General features: G+C 34.5%; 1 protein-coding gene across 9 annotated transcripts in view; it reads right to left on the minus strand.

Moving 5' to 3' along the window:
* MATR3 (matrin 3) overlaps positions 1-13,419 on the minus strand; it is a 30,478-nt gene that overhangs the window by 11,907 nt on the left and 5,152 nt on the right. For 5 of the 9 annotated variants that reach the window (XM_079143943.1, XM_079143944.1, XM_079143945.1 and 2 more), the window contains exons 2-6: positions 7,337-8,420; positions 2,128-2,189; positions 1,136-1,177; positions 711-823; positions 307-359 (exon numbers count right to left, since the gene is read on the minus strand). In XM_079143943.1, the coding sequence (XP_079000069.1) occupies positions 307-359; positions 711-823; positions 1,136-1,177; positions 2,128-2,189; positions 7,337-8,248 (1,182 nt within the window). In that variant the 5' untranslated portion in view covers positions 8,249-8,420. The remainder of the gene's footprint in view (positions 1-306; positions 360-710; positions 824-1,135; positions 1,178-2,127; positions 2,190-7,336; positions 8,421-13,419) is intronic. The other 4 variants (XM_079143948.1, XM_079143946.1, XM_079143947.1 and 1 more) reach the window with 2 other exon arrangements.

A 13,419-nucleotide genomic window follows, 5' to 3' on the forward strand; every position in this document is an offset into this window, starting at 1 on the left:
GCCTAAAACCAAATGGTTATATGATCACCAAATTTTTCAGTCTCTACAGTCTTTTAAATTGAATGTTGTATACAAACTGTATAGCAAAGTCCCTAAGATGATGAATCAAGGTGAGATTTTTTTAAGACTACATGATATATAAAAAAGTTTTAACTATTTTCAGTCATGTAAAAATCTAATGGTTTTCAAACTATTTTCACACTCTTCCCATAATAAGGACCACAATACAGATTCAATTAGTAAGTGCTTAAGTTAAACCACATCCCCAAACAAAAAATAAATAAAAGCAATAGCTATATTACTAACCACTCTGCCTTTTTGCATGTGTCTTGGTCCTTGAAGATTCCCATTTCCAGCACCTTTGGGTGGGGGAGAAAGTTTATAATAAATACACTTTCTGTAACAAGCAAGTTTAATTAAAGTATATGTCTCTTTCAACCACAAATTAAAACACACTGGGAACAGGCAAATAGTTCACTAGTAGAATGCGTGCCTCACATGCAGGAGGCCCTGAGTCTGTGATTCCCAGCACTTTAAACAAAAACAAAACCCAAAGATATTATAAATAGGAGAATGTTTTTTCAATAACACTTGAATGAATCTTTTCAATAACACTTGAATGAATCTTGTTAGAGCTACACTACTGAATTTAATTTTTGTGACTAAATGTACTAGGGAAAGGTAACAGCAATTTCATTTCATATAATTACCCAGATTTCCTCTTGGTCCAACTGCTGGTCCCCCAAGATGAAAGGAGGGGGGTGGAGGTCCCAGAATTCCTGGTGCTGGATTTGTAGACTGCTGGAGCATGAATGGATCACCCCTAGTAATGTGAAGAAAATATGAAGAACAATAAAGAGGTCCATCAGAAGTAAGATTTACAAGTATCCCCATGTACAAATAAGACAACTTCATTTTGGAGGGCATTTATAAACAAAGTAACTAGGGGAAAATCTATAAGGATAAAAGAATAGATGTTACTACATAATTTTTAAAAATTTCTTGAACAACAGCAATTTTTAATCTCTCAAATTCAGTAGTAAAACTCTAAAATATTTATGAATATTGAAAGTTAAACCTGGATTCCTTACATTGATCTCCTGTACAAACAATAGCTTAAAATTTTTTAACTTACATTGTGTGTCCTGTATCATTGTCAGGATTCCATTCTGGGTAGCTTTAAAAAGACCAGAAAATTAACTTTAAAATAAAACTGTCCTTTTCACAAAGCAGCCTTGTTTGGCCTCTAAAATAGAGATAATTTATTAGTAAAGTTATTTGAGAGTCTAAATGTTAGAAACATTTCACAGTTTTAATAAAAGCATGTCATATATTTCAAAAGAATTCCAGAACTTCACAACAGTTCAAATGAATGTGAATCAACTTGTTTCATGTTGCTTGCAAATGTAGGCAGTGTGTACTAAAACTAAATGATCTCTGTTAAATTATGAAGAGGAAAAATGTTGAACAAAAGAATTAGAATTGTGGGTTATATAAAAACCTAGAACAGACTACAGGTTTTGCTCCCCTAATACTGAGTCTCAAGAACATGTGTGAGTTGTAGGATTAGAAAGGACAGCCCCAAATGAGCTAGGCATATATAAAAATTTCAAATCCAATGAACAATGGGTATTGTGTGCTGCTTTAGGCAGATTTTCCTTAGGAATTCCACTCTGCTGTAGCAGCCTAAACTTAGAACCCTAGGTATCTCAAAAGAAATACAAAACAAAACAAAATAAAAAATTAACACGAGGGATTTTGTGTGATGATTAGTAACTTTTAATTACTCTAATATCATCTATATTTTTAGAGAACATGTTTGCTATTAAAAAACACTATCATCTATTCTAAATTTCAAAGGCTTTCATTTAGTCTATTAAAAATTCCACTTGTATACAGATACCCAATTGCATTTACCTTAGAAATAAAATCAAACCATGAAGTGTCACTATTACTGCATCTAATAATCAATATAAGATTACAGATCTACATGTTATCTGTAATTAGTATTGCCCAGACAGTATCAATTATGTCAACATTACAAGTAATATGGTAAACTACCCAAAACCAATAATGGTTGTTTCTGATTCACGATAAGGATGCTTTAAAGGTATTTCAAACTCCTACATTTCAAGAAGAAGCTGGCATCGGCGACTGTGACTTGCTCCATTGATATGTTGACTCCACTCCTGCAGCAAAGTAAATTAGTAGAATTAACAAAAATAAAGCTTAAAATATTTTCATCTGAACCACTCAAACTCTAGGATGTTAATGCCCATGCAGTATCACAGGCTGTACAATCACTTGATTTATTAAATCACACTGCTTTAATTTAAAGCCATTTCTCTGAGTCCTTGATGCTTGATCCTGCCCTCAAATACGCTATGCACATTCTTGGAAAAACTGGATTAACCTAGTCAATACACTTAAGAATACTGACAGGGAAGAGATACAGAATTAAATAAAGATCAAGAATACTAACTGACCGTGAGATCAGTTAAGCATAATAACTTCTGTTATGGACCAAACAGAAGTATTCACTACCATTAGAACAGCTAAACTACAATATTCTAAATGATAAAATATTATGTCTGCACTTACTTTCTAGAATATGTATAAATGTGAATGATTAAAAATAAAATCTTTAATTCCACTCAGGTTTTGAGGCATGCTTCAAGTGTACTACTTACTAAATATGTAGTGAAAAATGCACAATAATTAACATTGCCATAAAAATATAACATTATTTAACAGAAATGTATTCTCTATAAAATGCTCCTCATTTACCCCCAAATTAAGTAACCATCTTCCCCAATAGAGAAACAATTTTAAGGAAAGTCTGTTTCCAAATTTTAAACGAGGAAACATTGTATTCTATCAACATTTGCTCTTTTATGGCTTATTTTAAAATTGAAGGAATTAACTAAATTTATCTTTAATTTTGGTACCAGAGATTGAACCCAGGGGTGCTTAACCACTGAGTCACATCCTTTTTCTATTTTTTTTTTTAATCTTCAGACAGGGTTTCGCCAAGTTGCTGAGGCTGGCTTTGAATTCGCGATCCTCCTGCCTCAGCCTCCCAAGATGTTGGGATTACAGGCATGTGCCACCAAGCCCCCCTTTAAAAAAATTTCTTTTTCTTTTTTTAAATAAATTCTCCTTTCCTTAGGGGGAAAAATTCACATAGTTAACTTTTTAGCCATTATGAGAGAGAGAGAGGTAGAAAGTAATATCTGCTGTCAAATTGCCTAGGTTCCACTCCTAAACTGAATGTGACTAGATGTTACTCCTTTTTTTTCTCTTTTTTTATTATTTTTATTTGGCTTTTAATTTTTTACAGACTGCATTTTGATTCATTGTACACAAATGGGGTAGATAATTTCGTTTCTATGGTTGTACACAATGCAGATTCATACTATTCGTGTAATCATACATGTACATAGGGCAATGATGTTTGTCTCTAGATGTTACTCCTTAGAACAAGTTATTTAAATTCATTTTAACAATATTCTCAAAGGGATGTTGTGAAAAACAAATGAGTTTAATAAATGGTAAACTGCTCCAGAACACTGGCAGGCTCATGGGAAGTGTTCTGGAGGAAAATAAGGTGAATTATCATAGTATTGCTTATAAATCCATTTTATTTTACAACTATTACTGATGTTTCCCAAATTCCCACGATGAGGCAATTGCTTTAACACCTATTATACCTACCCAATTAAAATGGGAATATAAATGTAGTCAGGCAATGTGTTTTACCTAAATGGAGGAGGAATAGGAGGTCTCAGCTGAACAAAAAACATGGTACCAAATTTTAAGATACACAGTTACAAAAAGCTTCAGAATATTTTATAAACGGGATCTTATTTTTTCAAGACTAATTTACATTAATTACAACAGTTTTCTACATTTCTATGCACAAGGGAATTAACTTAAGCTCTATGAAAGAACTAAGATGGGATCCAAACAAAATGCGGGGATCTACTAATTACTATTCCCAGGTCTGTGAAACCATACACTGTCTTTTAAAAATAAAGGCTAATAGGAACTTAAGAAGTCTGTGGCTCTAAAATCGGATATTTGGGATATGTAATATATGTCTCATAGCAAAGCAACAGACCACTGATTTGCTGGAGGCCACTTTAAAAATGGCTGTTAAGGAAGAGATGTTATAGGTGAAGTTCACAAAATTCAGAAGAGGGATTAAACAAATACATTAATTTAGAATTTTCTAAACTGAAAATATTTAAGTTTATTAAAAACAGAAAAATAAATGATACCCTATTAGGTATGTTTCTAAATCATAGAGGATGGAAAAGTATACAGCTGAACAGAATTATATCCAATCCCCCATGTTACTTAAAGGTTCAAACTTCATCACAGAAGTGTAGCTGGTCTTTCAAAATGCTGGAAAGGTCAAAAACAGAAAATTAGTCAAGTACCACCCAAACTCACCCATTTCTAATCTCTACTTCTGTACCTGATCTCTGCCTGCGTGGTTTAAGGTGAAAACTAAGAGTCAAAGGGTTTTTTAAAAAATCTGTATCCTTGGATTCTACACTAAGGCAACTCTTAGATGAGATCAATAAAGAATAAAAATTCACTTTTAGAATTCAGAAATTTCTGTAGGAAAACTACATTCACCTTGATATGCTTGAGATATCCTAAGTTACATGAAGAATAATTTGGGAAGCACTTCCAGAATGGCAGAATAAAGAATAATGTAAGGGTTTCTAAAGTAATACTAAAAGGAAAAATATGAATTCAAGTGACAAGAGAGCAAAAGGGCTGTAGTGGGCAATTTTCTTTAAGTGAAAGGAACTTGAAGGAAGTTTGAAATTGTAGAAAAGCAACTTGATGTTCTAAAATGACCTAGAAAGAAATAAAAGACCATCACTTAAAGTAACACCAAAACATAAAAAACAAAGACACGCCATGATGACAAATTAAGAGTCTGTTTTTCACCTGTTTCTTATTTCATAGCAAGAAGAACTTCTGATCATGTAGGCTATCTAACATTACTATTAAGTGGAAATAACAGATTTTCCAAGTTATGCAGCAATACCAGAGAGCAGGATTAAATGCTTAAAAATTTTTCATAATCTACTTCCACCATAGGAATTTTCTCTAATATCATTCCATGTCAGTTATAAAATCAAGGATCCACTGCTAAAGTGAGTATTTAATTTTTTTCATTGATGCATAGAAAATATTAGATACGTTTAGGCAAGTAGAAAACATTGAGAATACATGTTTAAACTTCATAAAATTGGTTGAAAATATAAATTTTGTAAACCAAACAATTAAAACAATTAAAGTTCTCTAGAATAGTTTTAAAATATACTCAGTATTTTGACAGAATATCAAAACTAGATGAGAACCTAAGCATTTTTAAAAAATAGGCTAAAAAGTACCTCTTGCACTAAAGTTGGATACCTTACTCTTGAATCCAAAGTTTCATCAAATATTTTAAACTGTTCTTTTGTTAATTTAGATCCATATAAGTTATTAGCCTTCTTCAGGAACTAGAAAGCAGCAAAATTTGGAGAAAAATAATAATGATATATAAAACCACACTTTTATCTTGTAAGTCCTCTAATGGTTCCCTTTTATGTTCCTTTCTGATGTACCAAAAACTTTGACTCCAGTGGCAACAATTTTTAAGTCCCTTAAGATCACTTTCATTTGAGACACTATAACTATATTCCCTGAAATACAGAGATCTTTTTTGAGAACACTGGTCATAGGACCATGTCCACTATTATTTATTTGTAAACAAGGCAAGAAGTAATGCAGAAAAAAATTGGAGTCAACAATGTTAATGTACCTTTTCATTTCATTAATTCACATCGGACCTAAACCTTGAAGTTTAGTACAGAAAACTAAAATTCTATGATATATTTAATATATCTGACAAAACTGGAAAAAAGATAACACTAAAAAACACATAAATGAAATTTGCTGACTTTTACAAATTTGGGGCTTCTATTTCTTAAAAATAATTATATGAACCTAAATTCGGCCTTTAACTTATTTTTTTGGTATGGACTATCGATTAAAAAGACAAAAATGCTAAGATTCAAACAGGAAAAGGAGTGATTGGGAATACTCTTTTAACAATAGAGTAAAAACAAATTCTCTATCCATGTGGTTTTAGTCTACTCAAAAATCCATACTCACTAAAAAATGCACTTCAAAGGAATAGATGTGAAAAGAAAATGAGCCTTCCAGATGTTACTGTAAAGAAAAACCCTGTAACAGTAACCATCAAATCAATTTCATGGCAGCAACTTATTCCAGTTAAGTAGATAACTATACAGCACATCAGGAAAAATGGATGGTCACAGATTATAGAGCAAGCTAGTGGGGTACTATATAATGTTGACTTTAAGTCAACTGCAATATACATTGGAAAAAAAAAAAAAAAAACAAAACCCAGTGAGAATGAACAACACTGAAAAAGTTCAAAGAGAAAGGACAATGTATTTAAAAGGGCATTTTTGAAAAAGTCCCCATTTTGCCAGATGTGATAATTAAAGTAAAGGAGAATTAGATTTTTTTTTTCAAATGACTATACCAGAAGTCTAATAAGCCCAAGTCAGAAAAAGAATTTGCTTATGAGGAACACAGAGCAGGATACTGTAGTAGTTGATTTATTCAAGTCTCTAAAGGGACAGATGCAATATGGGATAATAAAAAGTGAGTTTTGAAGTATGTTTAAGAAAGTTGTGGAAAAGGAGAAAAAAAATGATGAAAAATTTCAGTCATAGTATGAGAGTTTGTGTTAAAGGGAAATTAAAAAAGGAAGAATGAACTAATCTAAAATATGAAACATACGGAAACAAACACCAGGGCTCTACATTAACTCTTTCCCTGTAGCCACAGATAAGGAAAAAAAGAGAATTGTTCAAGAATACATCTTTACTACATACAAATCAGCAATCAAGACAGATGGAGAGCTGAAATCTAGCATCCTAAATGGCAGAGCACATTGACTGTGAAAAAAATTCTTAATTCAACAATTCAACAAAGCAGACAAAAAAACCTGCTTAAATATATGATTAAGAAGAACATATTGATGCCAAAAACCAACAAGATAATTCCAGTGGATGACAGCTTTGTGGCCAGAAGTAATCTAGGCAGATTGTATTAATGTAAAGCCCTGGTTTAAAATGCTCAAAACAATTACCTTCCAAATAAAGTAAGTGTTCTCAAAAGTATAAAAATTCTTGATCAACTCAGGGTCATCAGACTATAGAATTAGAGTAAAAGATATAAATACAGAATAGGCACTACAATGTAAAAGAAATTAGAAGCATCTGTTGCATTAACTCACCTTATTAGAATGAACTGGCAAATCACATATAGAGCACAGATGGGGATAACCCTTCGGTAAGAGTCCATGGAAGTCTTCAATATTGCTACTTGGAGGAGCGCCCCTCTTTTTCTCAAAGAGAGATCTCTCTTGTAAGGGGCCAGGACCACGTCCCATTCTCTCATACTCACTGTCAAATTTATGATAGTTATGCGAGGTCTCACCAAAAAAGGAATCATCCCTACACCTTTCTCCATCTCTTAATCTGTCATCTTCATAATCCATTCTGTCATAATAACCAGATTCTTGAGAACGACTTCCATGGTCATAATCAAGCACTGGGTTGAGACTAGGACCACGATCATCAAAACTATCTCTTCTAAAGTGCCTTTTTTCTTCCCAATCATCCCTAGGTACTCTGTATGGTGGCTCCCGTGTAGCAGATCTGCCATCTCTACCATAACTCAATGTAGGGCCTTCTTCAGTTCTCCTCCTTTTAAGCTGCAGAAGGATTTGGGGCAAATTCTCAGGAGTAATCTTGTCCTCTGGATAACGACTCAGTTCATCTAAGTCTCTAGCAGACAGACCAAAGCTGGCCAAAATGTTACTGGCCTGGTCTGCATCTCCACGGTGTTGAGAAGACAAAGGGAGTGGACCTCTACTTCCAATGTTAAATATAGACTGCAAATTATGGGAAGAAGTACTAGCAGAAGACAGTGCACTATGAGCTCCTTGTTGATTCAATGAAGAACTCATTCCAAGATTCATTAAACTAGCAAGGCGTGCAGTACCCTGGTTCATCCTTCCAAGAGATGCTGGCATACTTAAAGATTGGGTAGCAGCAGCAAGAAGGCCTATTCCTGCTGCAGACAGGTCACGCCCATGACCCTGTGAGTCCCTACCGAGAGATGACTGCTGGAATGACTTGGACATTGTAGAACTATCTCTTGTCTATTTTATAGATTAAAAAAAAATTTTTAAGATGGCCAAAAAGAAGGCTCAAACTAGAAAGCTAAGTTAACTTTGCTTCAAAAATGGTAACGCCAAGAAAAAGGATCAATAAGGACTGTAGAATCTTCTTCAAGCTGAGAACCAGCAGACAACTCTGTAGAAAAATAAGCAATTTTAGTCATAAATCCCTTTAAGTAGATGCCGTTTTTTTAAGAAAAAAAAACTTACGCATCATGTTGATTAAAAAACATTTAAGATCTCAAACTTACAAGGAATTTATTACATATCTTAAACAGATTCCAGATGTATGCAGAGTCTGCATATAGATACTTAAAAAGTAGTTTTTCATGCTAAAATTTAACTATTAAAAGGGAATTTCATACTGAGTTTAAAAACATTTAAACTGAAGTGCTAGATGTCTGAACACATCAAAATTTCAGTCAAAACATAGATGGGTTTCTTCTTTTAGAAGAATAAAAACACACCCTATAGTATGATGTTTAAGTTCCAGGAGAAGACTTTAAAAATAAAAAAAAAAAATTTTAAAAATCAAGGTCAGCAAGTCAAAGATGAATCAGTTGTATTCTGCTTTGGAAAACGAGATCTATTATCACTATCAGAAAGAAACAAGTAAAATCACAAGTAAATGAAGCTTAAGGGTCAAGTACCTAATATAAGATCTAAGACCAAACAATAGTTGAGACCTTCATGCAACAAAATCAATTTGAGGTGAAGACAGATGTGAATAAGAACAATAAGTCATTTCCTACAGTTTTAAGAATTTTTGCACAAACTTGCACCATTCAACTAATTGCCTTCTCACTGACCATCCTAGATCAGGCATTGCTTACTTCATAGCTACGCTTACAAGGTAAGGAAATTCAATTCTGGTCAATGTAGATATGAGACCTCCCAAGAAAAAACCCAGGTATAGGAAACAGGTGATTTAGAGAAGGAACACACACCACGTTAGCATCCATCAGTACTGATTTAAAGCTCAGGGCTACTGCACCTCTAGAGCTCAAAACCAGTAAAAATAAAAAATGAGACCGTGGTTACATTTCTGCAAACTTTCCACCAGAACAACCCAATCACCTGAAACATTTTAATTGTGATTATGGTCCACCAAGATAGTTTCTAGATGAAACTGTTTTCATTTTCTTTTTAAAATCATTATATTTAAAAAATTGTCACATAAGAACATGCAAAGTATTACATGTGGTTCTCATAAAATATTAAAAGAGGCACATAACAAAAGTCTGCAGGGAAACAATTTTATAATCATAACCACACACACAGGTAAATATGTTATTTGCTACAGAATTTTATTACAAAGCATTAATCTCTAAGTTTTATATGTTTGACCACCCATACACCTAAGCACTGGTAGCCCAATATGATAAACTTTATTACAGAAAAAAAACAAACAATATCCAAAAATAGTTACAAATCTAGTATGGGACCAACTTCAAAGACAAATTAAAGGAAGGATATACTGGACAAATACAGTGGCAGAGTTAGTATAAAAAAGAAAGATTTAGACTAGATTTTTAAAAATAGATGTAATAAAAAGACAAATGCTGTCAGAGGTGGCTAGAGTTCCAGTTGTTTTAGCACACCAAGAAAGTGAATTTGAAAAAAGATACCAAAGAAACTATTTCTACATGAGATCCACTATGTAAAGTCCTTGAGTTTTAAGACAAAATTAATGAAAGGCAAGAACAAGTGAACTTTGGATGAAAGTTTAATATGTCTTAAAAATGACATATAGAACGCAGTTGAAATTCTATGCATTCTATCTGTTGGTATTAATAGGACTAAGTTTTCAAGTATACTGGGAGGCTGGGGATATAGCTCAGTTGGTAGAGTGCTTGCCTTGCAAGCACAAGGCCCTGGGTTCAAATCCCCAGCACCCCCCCCCCCCCACACAAACACAGTATACTGGGGATGTAGCTCAGTTGGTAAAGTAGTTTCCTACCATGTATGAAGACTGGGTTCAATCCCCAGCACAAAAAAAAAAAAAAAAAAAAAAAATTGGATGTGATGGCACCATGCCTGTAATCCCAGAGACTCAGGAGGAGGCTGAGGCCCTAAACCAACTCAGCAAGACACTTATCTCAAAATAAAAAACAAAAGGTCTGGGGATGTACTTCAGTGGTTAAGGCCCTTGGTTCAATCCCAGGTACAAAACAACAACAAAAACATTTAGAGAAGTCTTTAATATTTTCAAGTATCAGAATTATTAATGCAGCTTTGACTTTCATATTATAGACAAATAATTTAATTACCAAAAAATTCCCCAGTCTCTCAATTCACCAACATCCTCATTCCTTTTTATTTTGAGACAGGGTTCCACAAAGTTGCTGAGGCTGACCTCAAACCTGGAATTGAATTCCTCCTTCCTCAGCCTCCCAAATCGCTGGGATTACAGGTATATACCACAACTAACTATGCATAAAAAAAATTTTATGATCCTATTGTTTTACAGAAAATATGGCTGCTAAATTAGATACCAGTTTTTTAGCATCTTTTATTAAAATAGTGGATCTGCAAATGGATAAAGATGACAACACAAAACAGATGTCAGAAAAAAAGGGAACAAGACAATGTAAATTCCATGACAGTGTAATTCCTTGAGAACAAACAATATTTTTAAAGATAATCTGAGTTTCAATCTAAAATGCAGCTCCATAAGAACATTGTAGAGTAATATTAAGAGAATTCAAGTCGGACTTTTTATTCAAATTTCAAAAATGTGTTTACTAGGGTCTGGGGCTGTGGCTCAGTGTTAGAGCACTTGCCTAGCATGTGTGAGGCACTGAGTTTGATTCTAAGCACCACATGTAAATAAATAGAAGTAAAGGTTCACTGACAACCAAAAAATATTTTTTAAAATGTTTTTATGGGTTGGAGTTGTGCCTCAGTGGTAGAGCACTTGCCTGGCATGTGTGAGGCCCTGGGTTAGATACTCAGCACCACATATAAAAATAATAATAATAAAAACATTGACAAATTTTTTTCTAAAAAAGCTTTTGTTAGAACAAAAAAATTGAGATAAACCAGACACTGTAGCACTGCTTAGTAAACATTCATCAAAGCAGTTTCCATAGTATCTTTTTTAGGGGAGTAACAGGGGAAGAAGGTATTGAGAATTGAGCACAGGGGTGCTTTACCACTGAGTTACAGCCCTAACTTTTTTTTTTTTTTTTTTTTTTGGAGACAGGGCTTGCTAAGTTGCTGGGGCTGTCTTTGAACTTGCAATCCTCCTGCCTCGAAATCATGAGTCGCTGGGATCACAAGGCATGCACCACGACACCTCACTGCTCTTCAGTCTTTGATCAGTGTTGAACATAAGATGTACCAGCTATTTTTACATGAAACCTGCTGTCCATCAGTAATCAACACAATATCAAGACATGTACTGAAGAACTGGGGACTGAACTCAGGGATGATTTATCAATGAGCTACATCTTCCCTTCTATTTACTTAAAGAGACAGGATCTTGCCAAGTTACAGAGGCTGGGCCTTGAACTTGTGTTCTTCCTGCCTCAGTCTCTCTAGTCCCTGGGATTACAGGTACACTACTGTGCTTGGCTTTTCCCTTAATTACAAAACTATCTTTTCACAACAAATTACACTGAATTAATACAATTTTGAAAACAGTTCCTCCGAGAGAACTTTTCAAAGAATGTCATATTAATATCCAATTGACCATAAATTCTAAATGCCCTCCAATGTACAAACCTTTTACTTTCAAGAAGGAAGAAAAGCACTTCCACACCAAAACCTGGTGGAAGTGGTGGGGAAACCAACATTGTTTATAATTTCACTTTGTAAATAAGTTTGCAGGCTGTGGGGTGAAGTAAGTACTTGCCCAGCACACAAGAGACCCTGGATTTGATCTCCAGCACAGCAAACAAAACAAAACAAAGCAAAAAAACATAAAAATGCAGTCTACTACTACATAATATTCAAATTCTTAGGCAAATGGGCTTAACACTCATCTTTATGGACAACGCCAAAGAATTAACGTGGAATTTTAGTCTATTTCATGATATGACACTACCCTAAAAATGTAAAGCTTCACAAATTCAAATCTGAACAAATACCATTCTGGTTCTGTCTGTGCTAAAGAAATATTTCAGTTCATATTTTACCACTCCCATTCCATGAATTGATACTCTTTATTGAATTTATTTTCCACTCTAATTAAAACTAAAGCACAAAAAAATCGTATTAAAGGTATGCACTACAACCATAAGTATCTTTAGTTATGTTCTCAACTGTGAGAGACAAATGCCTAAAAACAAACTGGCCAGGGATGGTGCCATACATCTGTAATCCCAGTGACTCGGGAGGTTGAGGCAGGAGGGATCACAAGTTCCAGGCCAGCCTTGGCAACTTAGTGATACCTTTTGTCAAAATAAAAAAGGATAGGGGATGTAGCTTCATGATAAGAGAACCCAGGGTTCAATGATCCCTATGGGGCAGAAGGAGCTGCCTTTGTGCGGTGCTAGGATTAAAAGTTGGGCTCTGCTGCTGAGCTCTGGCTCCACTTCAAATTTTCATACTCTCTGATGGGCGTGTGGGCACACGCCTGCAATTCCAAACACTTGGGAGACTGAGGCAAGAGGATCCCAAGTTTGAGGCCAGCCTCAGCAACTTAGTGAGACTCTGTCTCAAAAAATAGAAAGGGCTGGGGATGTAGCCCAGTGGCAAAGTGCCCCTGGATTCAATTCCCAGTACCAATAAACAAACAAAAAACAAACATATAACCAGCCACTTAGGATAGTGTCTGGCACATAGTAGGCACTGTGGTAATCATCTTTTTCTTTTCGATGGTGCTGGGAATTGAACTCAGGGCCTTGTGCTTGCAAGGCAGCACTCTAAAGCATTCTACCGAATGAGCTATATCCCCAGTCCTCATCTATTTTTAATGTAATTTGGTCCTTACAAACAGACATAAGGCAAATTTGTGTTATTATTTAGTTATTAGTTTAGTTTTAGGTGAGAAATTTTTAGAGGTAAAAGGACTGACCCAGGGACACATGAATAGATTTTATTAAACAGTTCACTTCTACTGAACCCCCTATTTCACATACCGACATTTTAAAATTTGTTGAGGGTAGTGCTGGGGATTGAACCCAGGGCCT

The sequence above is a fragment of the Sciurus vulgaris genome, assembly GCF_902686455.1.
Source record: "Sciurus vulgaris genome assembly, chromosome: 6".
Classification (NCBI taxonomy): Eukaryota; Metazoa; Chordata; class Mammalia; order Rodentia; family Sciuridae; genus Sciurus; species Sciurus vulgaris.